Here is a 21,815-nt window from a genome sequence, read left to right as displayed (position 1 = left end):
GGCGTAACGTATCCGATTTACGTTACGCCTCCGCAACTTAGACGGGCAAGTGCTGTATTCTCAAAGCACTTGCTCCGTAAGCTGCGGCGGCGTAGCGTAAATCGGCCGGCATAAGCCCGCCTAATTCAAATTTGGGGGGCGTGTTTTATGTAAATGTTCTGTGACCCGACGTGATTGACGTTTTTCACGAATGGCGCATGCGCCGTCCATGGAAATCTCCCAGTGTGCATTGCTCCTAATACACCGCAAGGACGTATTGGTTTTGACGTGAACGTAAATTACACCCAGCCCCGTTCACGGACGAGTTACGCAAACGACGTGAAATTTTCAAATTTCGTCGCGGGAACGACGGCCATACTTAACATTGGTACGCCGCACCTACGCCACCATATAGCAGGGGTAACTATACGCCGGGAAAAGCCTAACGTAAACGGCGTAACTTTACTGCGTCGGCCGGGCGTACGTTCGTGAATTCGTGTATCTAGCTGATTTACATATTTCGACGCGTAAATCAGCGTGCACGCCCCTAGCGCCCAGCGTAAAAATGCAGTTACGATCTGACGGCGTAAGAGACTTACGCCTGTCGGATCTAATAGATATCTATGCGTAACTGATTCTAAGAATCAGGCGCATAGATACGACGGCACAATGCAGAGATACGACGGCGTATCTGGAAAAACGCCGTCGTATCTTCACTGAGAATCTGGCCCTATATATTTATTTACTCATTTGGGTTATTTTTACCACAGAGATGTAAAAAAAAAAATTGCCCTAAATTTATGAAGATTGATAATTTACAAAATTGGATAACATTAACAATTTGTAATTAAATAGCACCAAACGAAATCTCCATTTTAAATCTCCATTTTAAAAAGATTAAAAAAATGTAATTTGGGTACAATGTTGTTGCATGATTGAATAATTGTCATTCAAAGAGTGACAGCGTTGAAAACGTAAAAATGGCCTGGGCATTAAGGGGGTGGAAGTGTCCAGTGGGTGAAGTGATTAAACACAGGAGAAATTATCGGTGAAGAACAAAACAAAACATTATGCTTCTCAGATCAACTTCCCCTGCGTTATAATGCGCTTAGCAGTGTATATAGTATTTAAATTGTAATTACCTGAATACGCCAGATTCCAGTGGCAAGATTATTGTGGCTGGATAATAGGTGTATGTGAACAGCTCCTTGTACAAAGTAATGACAGGCTAACAGCAGCCACTACTATTTGCATGTAGCCGCACACCAAGCAGTTGCCTGCAGTTAGGGATGCATGTCAGGAGTCTGAATGGGGTCAGATGCATCCTGGGGCAGACATTTGACCCTAACTGCAGGCAACTGCTGAGTGTACATCTACATGCAAATAGAGGCGGTTGCTGTCAGTCTGCAATTAGTTTTATACAGGTTGACTGTCCGCAGCTATTCACATACACCTGTCACTGCAGCTGCAAGAATCCCCTGATTCTATCCACTGGAACCTGTTATATGCAGGTAATTGCCCCATGTAAACAAGGCCTAATTCTCTAAATGCAGCCAACCAAATGCACCTAAAACGCAGGTAAACGTGTAAAATATACTATAAAATCGTACTTGTTGTGGGTTTAGTAACACTTTACATGCATTTTCCATGCACTCCTATTGAAGTCTATAGGGCCAAAGATGCACTATGCTGCAACAAACAAGAAGAAAAAAAAAAAAAATTGCACTGCAACATTTTATATTAAATGTGAATGGACGCCATGGGGAATAATGTGATTTTCATTGTCATGCATGGCAGCGTGATAGCAGATGCAGGAGAAGTCGCACTAGTGTGAACAGGGCCTTAGTCTCAATGTCCTCAGCCTTACCTTTCTACGGTTTCACAGAATAGGACTATTACTTCCTGCTGAACGTAGTACTCCTTTGGAGTTTTCACAGGGACCATGGCCGACACATAACTGTAATATGAGAAAAGTAGTAGAATGAGGATTTTTTTTTTAATTAAAGGAAACTTGTCATGCAATCTAAATGGGACACACATTTTATTTCTCTTACTCAGTCAGGCTTCTCCTGCGCTCCCAGACAACCCGTGAATCACTTTTAACACTCTGCATGCAATCAAACTTGAGATCCAAGTAGGAGCTCTGAACACTCCTCATCCCAAAATGAAATGCACAATACATTCTGGGGTTCTGGTGTGAGGTCCCCAAGTTAAAGCGGAACTAAACCCTCTTTATCCTTAACAGACAAGGAAGCTGCCATCTTTTCCTCTGTTTGTTTTTTTTGCTGGTTTGAAATAACTCCTCCACTGCCCTTTACTATGGGTGTATTAAACACCTTAGTATATTTAATTGTCTCAATTATCACTTGTCTCCACTAGGGGTCACGGTTGTTAATTTGTGTTCCAGGGCTGTGATAGTCACGGAACTCAGAATTTCGTTTTTGGTCGCATATTATTTTTTATTTATATATATTTTTTTTACTTTTTTTAACCTGGGCTGACCTAACACGCCGGCTGTAGGTTCTTTATGTTTTAGGATCCAACTTGGTTTAATATTCTTGTTGTTTACTTTTTATCTGCATGTGAGTAAGTTCTGGCAAGTTCACATTCTGATACGCGGCTGTTTTCCCACAACCAATATGGCGTTTTTCAGCCAGCCACTTCCTTGCACGTCAGAACGAGGGTCTATTTAATGCGGTGAATCAGTGTATCGCCCATCCCCATTGATAACGTCTACTTGATGACGAAACGCGTCTGAGACGGCGCACACTGATGTCACCGCGTGCTTTTACGTTTGGAGGAAGGGCTCCTTAATGCCGGCCGGCAATATACACTTGTTTTTAAATACGTGACTTGTTGCAAGTACGTTTTTGTCCTTTTTTACATTAAACTCTTAAACGGAGTTACGCTATTGGTCTGTTTCTTTTTTACACATCCATGAACCGAGGACCTGCCTATCTGTGAGGACACGATCGCTCCCTGCTCATCCGTTCCTGGAATCCTTCTTGGCTCAGCGTCCTACTCTTTGGTTGGAGTTCCTATGTGCCTATTAAACCCGTGGTTGTGGTAAGCGGCTTTCTAATAGGTGGTGGTCTCGTCACAAGGAGTTATTTTACGGTGGTGTTGTTTACCCTGCTTGCGGGGTCTGCCTCAATCTCTTCATTAATTTGGGACTTTATTATCATTTTCATATCAATACTGAGTGTTTATCCTATCATCCTTGGTGTTTATAGACTCTTTTTCTTTTATTTTTTGTTGAGGACTGGCATTTCATATCTGATGCTGGCCAAAATTCATTGTCGCAATTTATTCTTTTATTATGTTATCTATGTTTATCACATTTTATTGCTGCCTTGTTCTTTGCTGATGTTTTTTCTTATTTTTTATTAGCGCAGTTTTTTTTCCTATTTTCCTCTGTTTGGTCTGTGGTTATCATGATGCTGCACGTTATCAGCTATGACACCAGCCGTTTGATGGCTTCTCGGCTCATCTGAAAGTAAAAATTTCAACTATGATAGTTATCATTCACAACATGTCTTGACTAATTGTTTGAGGAAACTGTTACATTGACGGGTTAGGTTCTGCTTTAAAGGAGAAGTCCAGCCTGAGCTCGTTTGGCTGGGTTTCCCCCAAGGGTCACAGAAGTGCAATTAGTTTTGTACTCCTGTCACCCGTTTTGAGCAGAGAGTGGACAATAAAGTCTGGACCCGCCAGGTGCCTGGACTGATACCCGTCGCAACCTCTCAGCAAGCCACTGAGAGCTTGAGATGGCTGCTCCCTGCGCCCCTTGACCGCTCAGCGATCCAGTGAGCGTGTGGGGGGCGGGGGCAGAGCGGAGAGATGCCGACTGACAGGCAGCAGTTCTCTGCTTGTGGAGCTGTGAGAACCGAGCCATTAGCGGTGTTTGATTGCTCAGTTCATAGGCGCCAGGAAACAGATGTAGCATCAGACCAATGCTGCATCCACCTAGGCAAGTTTAATAATAGGGGAGGGGGGGGGGGGACATACTTCGCTTAACTATTCCTCAAAACAGTTACATGCAAGACATGCCATGAACAATAAATGGTCACAGATGCTTGTGCTCTCAACAGACCCGTTGTAAAGCCATCAAATGGCTGGTGTCATAACTGATCACATGTACAGCACCATGGCAACTGCAGATCAAACTGATGCCAAGATGGGGCCTTTCCTGGTCGTAAAGGACAAGAGAGTTTAGTTCCACTTTAAGGACATTCACAGCGTGATGTTTGAATCTGCAAGATCATTAATGGATTTTAAAAAGGAAATAAACCAATTATATAATAATGTACTACAGCGCTACTAAATAATTAAATATATGACACCAAAAAAATAACCAAATAATAATCGCTGCATATAAAAAGGTTAACCAACTAAAATAGTATATGTTAAAGGAATTATTAATGCGCAGAAAATTAACTCTAGTGGCGTGAAACTTAAACAGTACAATGGTAATGCAGTGTGAGTGAGTGAGTTCAGCACTGGGAGTGGATTCTGGGCATACACTGTGTGACAGATGATTGGTGGAAAAGCACTCCCCCCTCCACATAAGAAGTGGAAGGAAGTAATGTGCTGTGAATAGGACAGCTCTCTGCTAGTCTATTTATAGCACCCACCCAACACAAATTTCAGCCTGGTTTTATCTTAATTTTTGGAGAACTTGTCAGAAGTTATCATGCCGATAACAGAGGAATGGAGCAGCAGAAAGACACAGGGTAAAGTGCTCTGAAGAGTGATAAGTAAACACTGCAGATATATGTGCTTAGGTCAAATTTCATGAATCAGGTTACTTTTCAATTTGCAGCCATTGTACTTTCTGTAAAATGTAATGCAATGGCAACCTGAACCAGCCCCAGAAAAGTCAAAATATAGGCACCCCCTGCAATAGGAATTTCAGTCTTGGTGATACACTTCCCAAGGGTGAAATACATTTAAAAAGGGATGCAGAGCCTGCAACTTTTCTCATTAGAACATCGAAAGTGCACCAGTTGATTAAAATGAAGGAAGACCCTACCATTTAGAGTCAGTCTTGAAAAGACGTGGTGCTACAGCTATTTCTTCAGAGCAGCAAAAGGTAGGAATCTGCAGCAAAGATTGTTAAAATCCCCATTGATCACACAGAGGGGGTTGTTTTTTTCTCTACTCTTTAAGCTGGCCACACACATTACAGTCTGTATGTATCAACATACAGTGGAACCTTGGATTACGAGCATAATCCATTCCAGGAGAATGCTTGTAATCCAAAGTACTCGCATATCAAACCAAGTTTCCCAATTGAAGTCAATGGAAACAAAAAAAAATGTATTCCGCATTGACTTCAATGGCATGCAATACCACATGTGGCCAGAGGTGGGGGGGGGGGCACTGGAGGGCCTCATAAACAGGCAGAAAGGCCGAAGGACAGCTCGGCTGACCTTGGCAAACCCCGGAAACGCTTCGGGAACAGAGTATCTCTGAGCATTTCCAAACGGCGCCCCCCCCCCAACCTCAGGCCAAACGTGGTACTGCACACCGCTTTGGCCTGAATCCTGCTCGTTTTGCGAGACAACACTCGCAAACCGAGTTAGGATTTTTCAAAATACAGTGCTCGTATTGCGAAACGCTCGTTAAAGTGGAGGTTCAGCCAGAAATGTAAACTTTTAACATTAGATTGATGCTCATTTTGTCATGGGGAATCGGGTTGTTTTTTTAAAAACGAAGCAGTACTTACCGTTTTAGAGAGCGATCTTCTCCGCCGCTTCCGGGTATGGGCTGCGGGACTGGGCGTTCCTATTTGATTGACAGTCTTCCGACGGTCGCATCTATCCCGTCACGATTTTCCGAAAGTAGCCGAACGTCAGTGCGCAGGCGCCGTATAGAGCCGCACCGATGTTCGGCTACTCGTGACGCGATAGATGCGACCGTCGGAAGCCTGTCGGAAGACTGTCAATCAAATAGGAACGCCCAGTCCCGAAGACCATACCCGGAAGCGGTGGAGAAGATCGCTCTCTAAAACGGTAAGTACTGCTTTGTTTTTAAAAAAACTACCCGATTCCCCTTGACAAAATGAGCATGAATATAATGTTAAATTATTTTTTTCGAGTGAACTCCCGCTTTAACCACGTTACTCGCAATCAAAGGTTCCACTGTACAAGCTTTAGAAAAAAAACAACAACTATTTTTTTTTTTTTTTAAAACAGAAAAGGCAATTACAGAAGGGAATTTATAAACATGTGTCAAGCTAAAAAAAAAACGAACAAAAAAAATGAAATAAACGAAATAAGAATATAAAAGAAGCTTTAGAAATATTTTACCTTAATTCAAACTCTGCAAAGAGAATATCAAAATGCCGAAGGGAGTCCTTAATTTTCTCGGTGTACATGTTCAGATCCCTGAGGGCCTGGTCGCGGATGATGTTCCTGACCTCCTCCAGGCTTCTGGTGAGGTCTTTAGCCAGCGGTCTCATGGCCATGCTCTCTATTTCCCGGTTCATTATGATTGAGCCGGCAGCCAAACACTGCAGAGACGGACACAAGTAAGGAGAAATCTTAAAGCTGAACTCAATTGGCTAAAGACAGATAAAATACAAATGTTAAAACTGACAATGGATCTGCAATTCTGTACAAACAGTCCTCAAGCACACTCGGCAAACTCCAAAGTCAGATCCTTGACCTCCACTGCAGCAGTCCCACGTGGTCAATAACACTGGACAAAAAGACACCCCAAACCTGCTAATTGAACAATGAAGGAGAAACAGCAGCACCCCACTGATAAAGTCATGTCTCTGCTCTCTCCTCCTGTCACCTTCCTCTTACCCACATGTACAGGGCAACAGGACCTTAGTGGCCCCTAGTGCAGCCCCACCCTTTCCTAGTAATGTTGCACATGGGATTACAGGATGCTGAAATTAAGACAAATTAAAAAGTATATTTATAAAGCAGTGAATGTGACATTCAAACATTCTATGCAAGTGTATCTTCCTGAAGCATGTGTGTAAATGAGTGATTGATCAACCTGGAGTGAAGGTTTGGAGAATGTCACATTCACTGCTTTAAAAATATGCCCCTAAAGTGCTTACAAAATTCTGTTAAAATAAGGTAAAAAGAGTAATCTACCCAGGGTCAGGACAAGGGGTGGACAAAAGGGAGGACTGCCCTGGGCGCAGCGTATATTGTAGGAATGGAGACGCTGCAAGTTCCTTCTACTATAAGCCTGACAAGATAAGTGACATAGGCTATTTCTATAAGCCCAGAACTGGAGGCGGCAGATAGGGGAGGATAGAGCCGGGAGGAGGAGCAGGCTGGGCTCTCCCTCCCACTCTTCCTCATAGTCTCACGCATAATTGCCCTGGGCACTGGATGATCTTGTCCCGGCACTGCATATACCTGTGTATTTTTGTATCAAACACTGCATCTTAAAAACAAAAAGAAATACAATCTTACAATTTTGGCCCCCAGGAGAAAATGTAAGTAAAATTTAAGACTGTAAAGGATATATATATATTTTTTAGGAACAAATATGTCATACTTACCTGCTCTGTGTAATGGTTTTGCACAGAGCAGCCCTGATCCTCCTCTTCTCTGGTCCCTTCCTGGAGCTCCTTGCTCTTCCTGCCTTCGAGTAACCCCCCTACTCGTGCAGACTTGATCCTGAGCCGTACTGTGTGCGTCTTTTGACACACACAGTACACTGTGAGGATTGGTCTTGCCCACCAGCCCCTCGTCACTCGATTTGATTGACAGCAGCAGAATCCAGTCTGCTGCGCTTGAGCACAGTGCTGAACCAAGATCGGGCTCATGTAAGCAGGGGGGGGCAGGAGAAGATTTTTTTTACCATAATGCAGGGATGAATTAAGGCTAAAAAAGTGGGGGAAAAAACCCATTAGCTATTACAACCAGTTTGAGCTGGCCGTAAACACCTTGCTTCAGCTGCCTTAATTAACCACTTAAGCCCCGGACCATATTGCTGCCTAAAGACCCAAGGGGTTTTTACAGTTCGGGACTGCGTCGCTTTAACAGACAATTGCGCGGTTGTGCGACGTGGCTCCCAAACAAAATTGGCGTCCTTTTTTCCCCACAAATAGAGCTTTCTTTTGGTGGTATTTGATCACCTCTGCGGTTTTTATTTTTTGCGCTATAAACAAAAATAGAGCGACAATTTTGAAAAAAATGCAATATTTTTTACTTTTTGCTGTAATAAATATCCCCCAAAAACATATATAATTTTTTTTTCCTCAGTTTAGGCAGATACGTATTCTTCTACCTATTTTTGGTAAAAAAAATCGCAATAATCGTTTATCGGTTGGTTTGCGCAAAATTTATAGCGTTTACAAAATAGGGGATAGTTTTTTTGCATTTTTATTTTTTTTATTTTTTTTTACTACTAATGGCGGCGATCAGCGATTTTTTTCGTGACTGCGACATTATGGCGGACACTTCGGACAATTTTGACACATTTTTGGGACCATTGTCATTTTCACAGCAAAAAATGCATTTAAATTGCATTCTTTATTGTGAAAATGACAGTTGCAGTTTGGGAGTTAAACACAGGGGGCGCTGTAACATTTAGTGTTCACTTTGTGTGTGTTTACTAGTGTAGGGGGGTGTGGCTGTAGGAATGACGTCATCGATCGTGTCTTCCCTATAAAGGGAATGACGCGATCGATGCGCCGACACAGTGAAGCACGGGGAAGCCGTGTTTACACACTGCTCTCCACGTTCTTCAGCTCCGGGGAGCGATCGCGACGGAGTGGCTAAAAACAAATAGCCGCGCCGTCGTCCCGGATCGCTCCCCGAGCGGACCCGACCTCCGCATGTACCGGGGGGGGTCCCGATCGGACCCCCCACCTACGTCTAGCAGAGGACGTACAGGTACGTACATGTGCCTGTCCGTGCCATTCTGCTGACGTATATGTACATGAGGAGGTCGGGAAGTGGTTATACAAGGAGTCTTATCCAAAAGGGGGATTTACAGGGGCTGCCAATTCTAGCTGCTTAGCGGTTATATTGAATAATTGGCTAAGAGAGGCACTGTTGAGCAGGGACAGCTACACACTGATCGAAACGCTGCCAGTCCCTTTGAACAGGCCGAATTTCGTTCAGTGTATGGCCAGCTTAAATAGAGCAATACCATTAGCTCTTCAGCCATGTGAAGGTGCTCCAGCCTAGCGATTGGCCACAGACCCCAGCGCCGTTACAAAAACAGACCATGTGAATTTGGGGCTGTGTACACGTATCCACATGGATATTTTATAGGGAACAGTGGCTGTGTCCGTGCAGTTGCTGCGTCCCTATTGGACAGCAATGGGACTGCCTGCATAGGGACGCATGGATCAGATCACCTGGGCATCCCCATGCGAGTAAACACAGACCTGCCCACTATAGTACGCCCCATGTGAACAAGGTCCAGCTGCTATGAGAGGTGTTACTTTATCTAAAAAAGTAGGCAGACCTTAAAGTGTAACTAAACCCAGGACCCTGCATTCACTATATCTGGCCTCCCACAGTATTTAAAGCGGAGTTCCACCCAAAAATGGAACTTACGCTTTTCAGATTTTATCCCCCCACCAGTATCACATTTGGCACCATCATAGATGGCGGCGCCTCCATCCAAGGGACAGATCGGCTTCGGGTGCCGACATCGCGGGCACCCTGGACAGGCAAGTGTTCATATTTTAAAAGTCAGCAGACAGTGCTGATTGGCTCTGTGCTGATCACATGCACTCCCAAGAAAAGAAAAAAAAACGCTCTAGCAATACACAGCAAACTGAGCATGTGCAGCCCGACTCCATACACTGTGTTATCAGGAAATTATCAGGGGACGGTGGACGAAGGGAGGATATGTGGTAGAGGTATACCAGCATATGCCCAGCCCTACATAGATGAGCCGCTGCACTCACCTCAAGTTTGTACAGCGCCCTCCTCTGACATCTCCCACTGCTGGACCGCACGTTGTCTCAACCAGGAAGTGCGAACGGCTCCTGCGTTCCAGTCGTACTGGCACTTCTGGTTTGCATGGGCGGAAATGACGTTCCGGCCAAACCGCAGCGGCTCATCTATGTAGGGCTGGGCATATGCTGGTATACCTCTAGGAGGCAGTTACTAGTTTCCTTCTGGTGGACAGATTTAGGGGTGGGATTGGTCAGCAGACTAGTTCTGCACATGTGCCAATCTACACACACACATATATATACTGGAGAGAGCTATGGCAGACCTTTCAGGCTCTGAAGAAAGGGGTGCGCCCCAGAAACGTCAGCCGTTCCGCCGCGAAAGGGTACCATCAAATCCTCTGTATCATTAAAGCGGGAGTTCACCCATTTGTAAAAAAAAATGTTTTCTCCCCTTAGCTTCCTGCTCGTTCGGTCTAGGGGAATCGGCTATTTGTAGTAAAATATGAGCTGTACTTACCCGTTTTCGAGCTGCATCTTCTTCCGTCGCTTCCGGGTATGGGTCTTCGGGAGCGGGCGTTCCTTCTTGATTGACAGCCTTCCGAGAGGCTTCCGACGGTCGCATCCATCGCGTCACTCGTAGCCGAAAGAAGCCGAACGTCGGTGCGGCTCTATACTGCGCCTGCGCACCGACGTTCGGCTTCTTTCGGAAAATCGTGACGCGATGGATGCGACCGTCGGAAGCCTCTCGGAAGACTGTCAATCAAGGAGGAACGCCCATTCCCGAAGCCCATACCCGGAAGCGACGGAGAGGATGCATCTCGTAAACGGGTAAGTACGGATCATATTTTAAAATAAATAGCCGATTCCCCTAGAGAAAACGAGCATCCATCTAAGGGGAAAATGTGTTCTCTATGGGTGAACCCCCGCTTTAAGTCTTACTGGCAGGAACCAAGAAGACTGGTCTGATTATTTGACAAAGCTGTATTCAAGCTCTCTTTTGTGAGTAGAAATAACTTGTTTTTACTTTAATAAAAAATCTCTTATGATAATGCACTAGGTCAGTGCGCCCTCCCTCTTTTGTTTTTTTCTCTTTACTGCACATATACCGTATTTTCCGGCGTATAAGATGACCTTTTGTACTTTAAAATTTCCCCTCAAAAGTCGGGGGTCGTCTTATACACCGGTACCTGTATGCACGGCGGGCGTTCATTGTTCAAAAGCAGCGCCTCCTCCTGGTGCTGTTCCGTGATAGGCGGAACACTGTTTCCCAGCAGTGCCTCTGTTCAGTGTTCCGCCCATCACGGCTGTCTTCTCATCTTCGGCCTCGAACAAGAAAACAGCCATGATAGGCGGAACAATGAACAGAGGCACTGCTGGGAAACTGAGTGTTCCGCCTATCACGGAACAGCACCAGGAGGCAGCGCGGATTTTTAACAATGAACACCCGCAATCTGACTGAGACTGCATGTCAGGGATAAGGTAAGGGATCGTCAAGGTGAGCCATGTAATGGCACGGTACAGTGAGGCATATAATGGCACGTGAACAGCGAGACATATAATGGCACGGGAAAAGTGAGGCACAGGGCAGGACTGGAAAAAATTTCATACCAGCCCCACAGCATTATCATACCAGCATAACAGCATTGCGTCATTATTTTCTTGTTCATGAAAGGGAAAACCATACATTTTAAAGTCTCCTCTTCACAGTCCACACACATTTGACTTCTCCCATGACCCCCATCCCAGCGGTGCTCCCACTCTTAACTCCTCTCCAGACTCCCTCAGAGACTGCAGACATGATACAGGAGATGGTCAGAGACTGCAGACATGATACAGGAGATGATCAGAGGCTGCAGACATGGTACAGGAGATGGTCAGAGGCTGCAGACATGATAAAAGAGCTCAATGCAGCCTCATCAGTGCCCATCAAATGCAGCCTCACTGTGCCCACCAAATGCAGCCTCACTGTGCCCATCAAATGCAGCCTCACTGTGCCCATCAAATGCAGCCTCACTGTGCCCACCATTGCAGCCTCACTGTGCCCACCATTGCAGCCTCACTGTGCCCACCATTGCAGCCTCACTGTGCCCACCATTGCAGCCTCACTGTGCCCACCATTGCAGCCTCGCTGTGCCCATCATTGCAGCCTCACTATGCCAATCAAATGCAGCTTTACTGTGTCCATGAATGCAGTCTTGCTGTGCCCACGAATGCAGCCTCACTGCGCCCATAATTGCAGCCCCTCCTATGCCCCATGTCCCAGTATGCAGTCCCTGTCTGTGGGAAGGTGTGTTGTTGATGCTCAGTATGGTACCTTCCATGCCAGCAGGATATCCATGATCACCATTAGCAGGCAGGGTCTGTTCTCGTTTTGGATGGGGACAGTGCTCCTTCCAGAGGATCTGTTTGCTGTGAGATGAGTGGTCCCTGGCCACCTGCACCTTCAGCCTTCCTCATTTCCTGCCCCCAGTCAGCCTGTTCTCTGGTCCTGGGAAAGTGAGAGCACTGGGTGGGAGCTGGAGAGAAGGGAGAGCGGAGAGCACTGCCGGGGTTGGAGAGCACATGGGTGGGGGCAAAGAGCAGGGGGGAGTGGAGAGCGCTGGTGAGGGGGCTTAAGAGCACTGGGGGGAGCCACAAATAACAGGGGTGGAGAGCACGGGAGGCTGAGAGGGGGGGGGCTGCAGAGCACTAAGGGGGCTAAGAGTGTCGGGGTAAAGAGCACTGGGGGGCAGAAAGAACAGGGGTTGAGAGCACGGGGGCTGAAGAGTACGAAGATCAGGGGGTAATGGAGAGCACTGGGGAGTGGAGAGCAATGGGGGAGCTTGAGAGCACCAGTGGGGGCCAGAAAAAACAGGGGTGGAAAGTATGGGGGGCTGGAGCACACTATGGGGGGCGGAGAGCACTGGCGGGGTTGGAGAGAACATGGGTGGGGACAAAATGCAGGGGGATCGGAGTCCACTGGTGGGGTTGGTGAGCACATGGGTGGGGGAAAAATGCAGGGGGGAGTGGAGAGTGGGGGGGGCAGAAAGGATGGGGAGCACTGGGGGGGGAGAACAGGGGTGGAGAGCACTGGGGGGGGGGAACAGGGGTGGAAAGCACTGGGGGGGGGGGACAGGGGTGGAGAGCACTGGGGGGGGGAACAGGGGTGGAGAGCACTGGGGGGGGACAGGGTTGGAGAGCACTGGGGGGGGGGGAACGGGGTGGAAAGCCATTGGGGGGGGCAGGGGTGGAGAGCACTGGGGGGCAAAACAGGGGTGGAGAGCACTGGGGGGCAAAACAGGGGTGGAGAGCACTGGGGGGCAAAACAGGGGTGGAGAGCACTGGGGGGCAAAACAGGGGTGGAGAGCACTGGGGGGCAAAACAGGGGTGGAGAGCACTGGGGGGCAAAACAGGGGTGGAGAGCACTGGGGGGCAAAACAGGGGTGGAGAGCACTGGGGGGCAAAACAGGGGTGGAGAGCACTGGGGGGCAAAACAGGGGTGGAGAGCACTGGGGGGCAAAACAGGGGTGGAGAGCACTGGGGGGCAAAACAGGGGTGGAGAGCACTGGGGGGCAAAACAGGGGTGGAGAGCACTGGGGGGCAAAACAGGGGTGGAGAGCACTGGAGGGCAAAACAGGGGTGGAGAGCACTGGAGGGCAAAACAGGGGTGGAGAGCACTGGGGGGCAAAACAGGGGTGGAGAGCACTGGGGGGCAAAACAGGGGTGGAGAGCACTGGGGGGCAAAACAGGGGTGGAGAGCACTGGGGGGCAAAACAGGGGTGGAGAGCACTGGGGGGCAGAACAGGGTTGGAGAGCACTGGGGGGGCAGAACAGGGTTGGAGAGCACTGGGGGGCAGAACAGGGTTGGAGAGCACTGGGGGGCAGAACAGGGGTGGAGAGCACTGGGGGGCAGAACAGGGGTGGAGAGCACTGGGGGGGCAGAACAGGGGTGGAGAGCACTGGGGGGGCAGAACAGGGGTGGAGAGCACTGGGGGGGCAGAACAGGGGTGGAGAGCACTGGGGGGGCAGAACAGGGGTGGAGAGCACTGGGGGGCAGAACAGGGGTGGAGAGCACTGGGGGGCAGAACAGGGGTGGTGAGAACTGTGGGGGGGGGGCTGGAGAGTGTGGTGTGGGAGGAGAACACTGGGGGGAGTTCAAGCATAATTGCATGAGGAGAAGCAGGGGGCTGCATATAGAGGAAATTAGCTTTCTATATTCCTCCATACAGACGCGGAATGCTTGATTCTCCTCCTCTCCCCCCTGCGAGCATTCAGCGGCTGTATAGAGGAATATAGACAGCTCAATTCCTCTATATGCCGCCCACCTGCCGAATTCGATCCTCCTATTGGGCATAGGGCAGACTGTGCGGCGGGCATGAGCTCCTGTGTATCATCAATGAGGGGGCTGGCTGCCTGGGTCTGTGTTTGTCGGTGACGCTGTGGCACGGTCCCGCCCCACTAGACTGGCTCGTGTGATAGGCTGAACGCTGATTCTATCTATTTTCACATGAGCCGGTCTACGGGGCGGGACCGTGTTACAGCGTCATCGCCGAACACAGACCCAGGCAGCTAGCTCCTTGATGATAAACAGGAGCAGGAGAGAGGGGACAGGGAGCACTGCAGCACCGCAGCTGAAACCGGCCGCAGGACAGGCAGCCTACCGGGAGATCTCCTGTTAGGCCAGTCCGGCCCTGGTGAGGCATGTAATGGCACGGTACAGTGAGGCATGTAATGGCACGGTACAGTGAGGCATGTAATGGCACGGTACAGTGAGGCATGTAATGGCACGGTACAGTGAGGCATGAAATGGCACGGTACAGTGAAGCATGTAATGGCACAGGAACAGTGAGGCATGTAATGGCACGGGAACAGTGAGGCATGTAATGGCACGGGAACAGTGAGGCATGTAATGGCACGGGAACAGTGAGGCATGTAATGGCACGGGAACAGTGAGGCATGTAATGGCACGGGAACAGTGAGGCATGTAATGGCACGGGAACAGTGAGGCATGTAATGGCACGGGAACAGTGAGGCATGTAATGGCACGGGTACAGTGAGGCATGTAATGGCACGGGTACAGTGAGGCATGTAATGGCACGGTACAGTGAGGCATGTAATGGCACGGTACAGTGAGGCATGTAATGGCACGGTAAAGTGAGGCATGTAATGGCACGGTAAAGTGAGGCATGTAATGGCACGGTACAGTGAGGCATGTAATGGCACGGGAACAGTGAGGCATGTAATGGCACGGTACAGTGAGGCATGTAATGGCACGGTACAGTGAGGCATGTAATGGCACAGTGAAGCAAGGGGGTCGTCTTATACGGCTAGTACTGTATATCCCAAAACCAAGATTTTAGCTGGAAAATTAGGGGGTCTTCTTATACGCCGGCAAATACGGTAGACTGATTTTATTGTTGTGGGTTTAGTAACACTTTAATATTACCCTTCCAAACGGTCCCAGAGTCAATTAAAAAACATGGATGGTGCCTTCCTATCCTAGCTCCCACCTTCACAGGTTGCTGTTCCCCTCTAGAATCGAGGTGCAATTCAATGTGTTGCTGTGCGGAAGTAACAAGTCCTTCTTAAATTAAATCATTCAAAGCAATAACAGCATATCTGAAGAAATGGGAACCGTGAGCTCAGAAAAGAACCATCACACTTAAATGAAAGTTGTATTTCTTATATATAACAGACTTGCACAGGCAGTAAAATATACACTTTATTGCATGAAATTGCTGGGAGAAAAATATCAGAGCGGGAAGAGAAACATGAATTATTTATGCTTATGGTTTACAGTCACAGTCATTTTCTGGCTGTTTCTCTTGTTATTTTATCTTTAAATGGAATCCTTCGTGTTTCTAAGGCTTTTTAGATATGCATGTGAGTGATCAGTGTAAAGCTGTAATCCAGGCAGATCCAAAAAAATAACATAATAAATCACATTGATTAGTGCAGCTATACTGTATATGCATGTAAATAACAGGATATGTGTGTTTTTTAAAAGCAATTAGTATCTGAATTTGTCTTTTTATCTTCCTATAGTTCTCTTCCGCCAAGCAGACCAGGCCAGCACGGGGAGAAAGGCCGGCCATAGACGGTGAGAATTTCTATCCTGCAACCACGGGTTGCAGGATAGAAATTCACACGATTCCCCCATGAACACAGACCGTGTTGACAAGGGAATTAATCATGTCAAGCAATTATCCTTTCCTGGTGGGAGCGGTCAGGGTAAGCTGTCCCTGCCGGGAGAAGACCGTGGTTATCGATAGCAGTCGCTTGGGATAATCGCAAGCAAATCTGGCAGACAGGTTGTACCCAAGTTGATCAATCAGCTTGGTACATTCAGTCAACCCATTAATGGTTCAAACCGTGTATGGCCGGCCTTAGTCAGGCTCTGGTGCACTGCTATCAGTCTAACACAGGGGGCAAGCTGACATGAGGAAACGGCAAAGTGATGACTTATCTGTACACTGCTATACTGTCTTGGATCACAAGACTGATAGAACAAAATTCCCTTTGGCTGCACCAACGGTCATCATCAAATTAAATTGAACGTGAGCAGTTCTGCAAATAAGAGTGGGCAAAGTCTAGATGGGCAAAGTTAGTACAGCCATATCCCAAGAGACTAAAGGCTGTAATTAAAGTGAAGCCCCAAACGGGGAAGTTTTACTTTAAGAACTCCTGCCCTGCCACATTGGCATGTCATTTTTTTTTTTGGAGGGAACCAGGTAGCTAGTTTTTGACAGGTACCTGCTCCCACTTCTGCTCAGATTGCTAGTTAGCCGAGCAGAAGTTCTCCCCTCCCTGCAGTCTTCTGGGACACATCACATGTCCCAAAAGACTCCTGGAAAACTTTGGAGGCGCAGCGCGACTCGGGCATGCGCAGTGGACACCCGGCTGTCACAGCCAGGTGCCCACAGTTGAAATGCCAGCACCAGGGAGAGGAGTCCATGGGAAGGGACGGCTCAAGTGAGCACATCGCTAGAATCTAGGACAGGTGAGTGTGCTTTAAAGAGGAATATTTTTGTGTTTAATAAAAGTCTTTAAAAAAACAAAAAAAAACAAACAAAAAGGGTGGTTCAACAAAATACTGACACACAAGGGGGTGGTCCTTTTTCCAACTCGGTGATTCTGTTATTGACGTTTTTGATTTTTTTAAAAGGGGGGGAGATTCTTTGCTAAACACAGTATATTTCGAAATGGGTACTAAGGTTGTGCTATTTTTTTTTTTTTTAAGCAGGCCGTCGCCCTCGGCAATAAACCGAGGCCCCACCACACACAGTACCTTGTGAGGGGGGCGATTCTTTTCTATACCCACTGTAAATCAGTCTTCTTTTCTCTTCTGCATAAAGTCACACCATAAGCAGAAGAACCGTCTTTTCTACTCTACAGCAGTTCCGGAATTTCTTTTGGTTGACAGGCGTCCCATGATTTTGTTTGCGTGATTTGTCGGGGCAACAATCGTAGCAAAAATCGTGCCTTGATTGGGGTGCTTTTTAAAGTAACAGGATCACAAGCGTATGGAATCACAAAATGAATTATGGCGGTTCCACTCATGATCCGGAATGCCTAGGTGTGAACGCAACTGTTTTTTTTAGGGAAACACAACTGTCAGATTCTCTACTCTTTCTTCTTGTGATTACACATTTACCGTATTTATCGGCGTATACCGCGCACTATTTTGCCCTGAAAATCAGGGCAAAATCGTGGGTGCGCGGTATACGTCGATACCCGCTTTCCCGCCACGAGTTTGAATACTGCCCCGGCATTTACCGAGCGCAGTACACTCGTGTATCTTCGGGCAGTCTCGGCGCCTCTCGCGCTGCCATCCTGAGCGTACAGGACGTCAGCGCGAGAGTTGCCGAGCCTGCCCGACGATACACGAGTGTACTGCGCTCTGTATATGTCAGCGCAGTATTCAAACTCGGCGCGGGAAACGAGCGGGGAGGACGCGAGGACGCCGCAGAAGGACGCCAGACCCGGCGAAGAGGACACCCGAAGCCGCAGAAGGACGCCGGACCCGACTAAGAGGACACCCGAAGCCGCAGAAGGACGCCGGACCCGACGAGGCCGCCGCGCAAGACACCAAAACTGTAAGTACAAAAAAAACTTTTTCCACAGGATTCGGGGCAACTTTAGGGGTGCGCGGTATACGCGGAAGCGCGTTATACCGCGATAAATACGGTACATTGAGGCAGCTAAGGCCGCTGAGATTGGTCCACACTGCCACAGGCATGCTTCTTGGCGGTGTAGCAAATGGACATGATGCGTTGGGTAGGCATTACTTTAGCCAAACACAACTATAAAGCTAATGAGACAGTACCGCAACTGGTTCTTCCAGTTTCGCGGCTCCAGCGCTGCGAGTGGCTGGAGCCGCATGTATGGGAGTCTTTTTTCCAGCAAGGAGCTCCAATTTTCTGGCAGAATCCGCCAGACCTTTAGAGCGCATGCGCCACCGACGTCAGCGCCTGCATGCAAGGTAATATCTCAAACGGTGCAGGTTTAGGAGATATTAATTTTACCTACAGGTAAGCGTTATTACAGGCTTACCGTAGGTAAAAAGGTGGAAGCGGGGTATACAACCGCTTTAAGCTGATCTCTTTTGCTTTCATAGCTAGCTTTTGTATCTGAAAAACAAATATTGTAAAACATGTCTATAATACAGATCTTTAATACTCTTCACCGCTCTTGTGGGCCAAAACTTGTGAACCTGAATAGCCTTTTGGCGGTAACTGGACAACATGCATTGTGGAAGTTGCTTACCTCTGCGCCAAACCACAGCTGCCCTGCAAGATTATCATGACGAATTTCTTCTGGAAATTTGACACAAAAATCCCGGTTTGCTCGCTCGTGCTGAATGCATTCCTCCATGATCTGGTTTATGATATTCAAAACGTTGTCCTAGGGACACAAGACAAAAGAAAAGAAACAATAAGATTCATTTAAATCAGGTTGCTTATTCGTATTCTAAAAAACTTTTTTGTTACTAAATAAAGTTACTCTTGTGAACCCCTCACGTCATAAGGGCGCTTTCTTCCAGATGAGACCTTACATTATCTTGCCAAGAAGTTGCATCCTGTCTTTTTTTGCAGTAAATAATAAAGACTAGATGTAGATGTGTAACATATGGCATCACGGTTTGGGTCTAGTATGCACAGGTTCCTGTAAGGCACGGGTATCCAAACCTTTTGACTTTCCTGGGCCACATTGGAAGAAGAGGAACTGTCTTGGGCCACACAAAAAATACACCAACAATAAGAATAGCTGATGAGCAGAAAAAGTTGGGCAGATCACAAGTTAAAGATCACGGATATAGATAAAGTAATAAAACGTCATGTTTTTGTAATATTTTTTTGTATAAAAGTAAAAGAGGCAACATAAAACTAGTGCGACATTGGACACTGTTTTTGATAAACTAACACATCAATACTTCTTTGATAGATGTATTGGCAACTCTCAATGAATTCTCAAGGTGCTCATCAGATATTTTGGTTCTAAATTTTGCCCTTTGTGTGCTTCATCCTGGAAAATAGTTGCCAATAACCAAGTGCCACCGAAAACTGATGACATTAATAAGGAGCAATTGTGAAGCGTTGGTGATTTTTCATTGGGAAGATAAAAGTATAAAAGTCCAGTAAAGAGCCACTGATAAATTTTTCTTTGGCCATGTGTGTTCTCCAAGTGTAAATACATTCTTACAAAAAGTAAAAAAAAAAAAAATCTATTTTGTGTTAGGGACGCATTCATAGCCATTTGGGGCCACAAGTTGGCCTTCCCTGCTGTAAGGCAAGAAATAGGTGTCAGGTCACCTGTGGCCAGGTGACAAATGCACCCCGAAAGAGACAGGAGTGCACCGCAAGGTAGTGAACCCAATAGCGGACTGCTGCGGATGGACAGGAAACGTGAACCCAAGATTCCCCAGGGCGTGGAGTCTAAAGGTCCAGCAGGTGTTCACCAGAGCCTCTAGTGGTGAGGATGGCCTTCGCTGCAACTGAACCCAGGTCGCGGCCCCTGGGGTCCCCCAGGTCACGCTCCGTAGGGAGAGAGGGGAAGCAGTTACAGAGAACACAAGGGATGGTGATGGGTAAGCCGAGGTCGGGGCAACAGGCAGACAAGGGTAACCAAGGGACAGGCCAAACGGTCAGGGTCACAGGCAAACAGGAGTAGTCGTAGACAAGCCAAAGTCGGTACACAGAGATATTAACGTAGCACACAGCAAGCAGGAACACAAGCTAACACACAACAATGATCAGCAATGCAGACCTGCAGTGCACTGGTTAATATAGAGTTCCTGGTATGGCCTGGGGTGGAGCCATACAGGGAGGAAGAAGCTAAAGGAAGCCAGGTGAGGGGGCCTGGCCTCTAAGATGAACACATGAGAGCAAGGTAAGCTGCCAGAGATTACTGCATATCCATGACAATAGGTTGCTTCACCTGTAGGAGAATAACAAAATTGCCTGAAGCCAAATTTCCAGATTTGGAGTACTAGTTTTGCATATATACTTTTTCATACAAGAAAAGTTTAGGTATATATGCAGCAGGTGAGAGAGCATATGACAGCACATTAGTCTCCTTTTCACATTATTAGCACATTTACTTGTCAACATGAGCTCCGGTGTGTATGCAAAGTCCACGTGCAGAGCCCGCCAGGAAGTCTGCAAGATCACCGTTATCGGCGGCGCCGCTAACTGGAGCCGTCGGTAGCGGCAGAGGCGATCGGGTCCTGTTTCCTGCTCTGCTGGGATACGAGTGAGAGCAAGATGGCCCCCACCCATCCCCATAGCATAGCAGGGCGGAAGTGACGTCAAAACGTCACTTCCGCCCATGCTTCTTAAAGCAATATTTTCTTGTTTTTTTTTTGCATTTAAGTCTAAATATGAGATCGGAGGTCTTTTTGACCCCAGATCTCATATTTAAGAGGACCCGTCATGCTTTTTTTCTATTACAAGGGATGTTTACATTCCTTGTAATAGGAATAAAAGTGATCCATTTTTTTTTCAGTGTAAAAATTAATAAAATATATAAAAATAAATAAGAAAACAAAAAAATGTTTTTTAAGCGCCCTGTCCCGACGAGCTTGCGCGCAGAAGCGAACGCATACATGAGTAGCGCCCACATATGAAGACGGTATTAAAACAACACAAGTGAGGTATCACCGCGATCGTTAGAGCGAGAGCAATAATTCTAGCCCTAGACCTCCTCTGCAGCTCAAAAGATGCAACCTATAGAATTTTTTAAACGTCGCCTATGGAGATTAAGGGTAAAAGTTTGACGCCATTCCACGAGCGGGCGCAATTTTGAAGCGCGACATGTTGGCTATCATTTTACTCGGCGCAACATTATCTTTCACAATATATAAAAAAATTGGGCTAACTTTACTGTTGTCTTATTTTTTTATTAAAAAAAAAAAGTGCATTTTTTCAAAAAAAAGTGCACTTGTAAGACCGCTGCGCAAATACGGTGTGACAAAAAGTATTGCAATGACCGCGATTTTATTCTCTAGGGTGTTAGAAAAAAATATATATAATGTTTGGGGGTTTTAAGTAACTTTCTAGCAAAAAAATGTTTTAGTCTTGTAAACGCCAAATCTGAAAAACAGCCAAGGTCCTTAAGTGGTTAAGGTTACTTCACCTCCAGTGTGACATAGCCAGCGTGATCCGACAAAACAAAGCATTACACCATCTTTGGTGGTCTGAAGGGACCAGGTTGATTACATTACTGACACAATGACAAACATTGTCAGAGAGAAAACTGACATACACAACCTAGCATCCAAAGCCAACCTATTTCATGTCCAAATTATGCAATAGCAAAAGACATATCGTTGCGAGAACGCAAATTCCTATGTACATACTGTAAATTATGTTATATCCATGATGGCCCACTGGTTGTATAAAGGTTCAAAAAAATATACAGTTTATTTATATCTATCTATATATATATATCTCTATCTATCTATCTATCTATC

At 46.8% G+C, this 21,815-nt stretch overlaps 1 protein-coding gene across 2 annotated transcripts in view; it reads right to left on the bottom strand.

Moving 5' to 3' along the window:
* The window catches only part of ZFYVE28 (zinc finger FYVE-type containing 28), a 338,158-nt gene that overhangs the window by 124,879 nt on the left and 191,464 nt on the right, over positions 1-21,815 (bottom strand). For both annotated transcript variants that reach the window (XM_040335304.1, XM_040335305.1), the window contains exons 3-5: positions 18,611-18,748; positions 6,291-6,493; positions 1,847-1,936 (exon numbers count right to left, since the gene is read on the bottom strand). In XM_040335304.1, the coding sequence (XP_040191238.1) occupies positions 1,847-1,936; positions 6,291-6,493; positions 18,611-18,748 (431 nt within the window). The remainder of the gene's footprint in view (positions 1-1,846; positions 1,937-6,290; positions 6,494-18,610; positions 18,749-21,815) is intronic.

Source organism: Rana temporaria, chromosome 1 (assembly GCF_905171775.1).
Source record: "Rana temporaria chromosome 1, aRanTem1.1, whole genome shotgun sequence".
NCBI lineage: Eukaryota > Metazoa > Chordata > Amphibia > Anura > Ranidae > Rana > Rana temporaria.
Note: the sequence above shows the minus strand (reverse complement) of the source record. Positions and strands in the feature narration are given on the sequence as shown.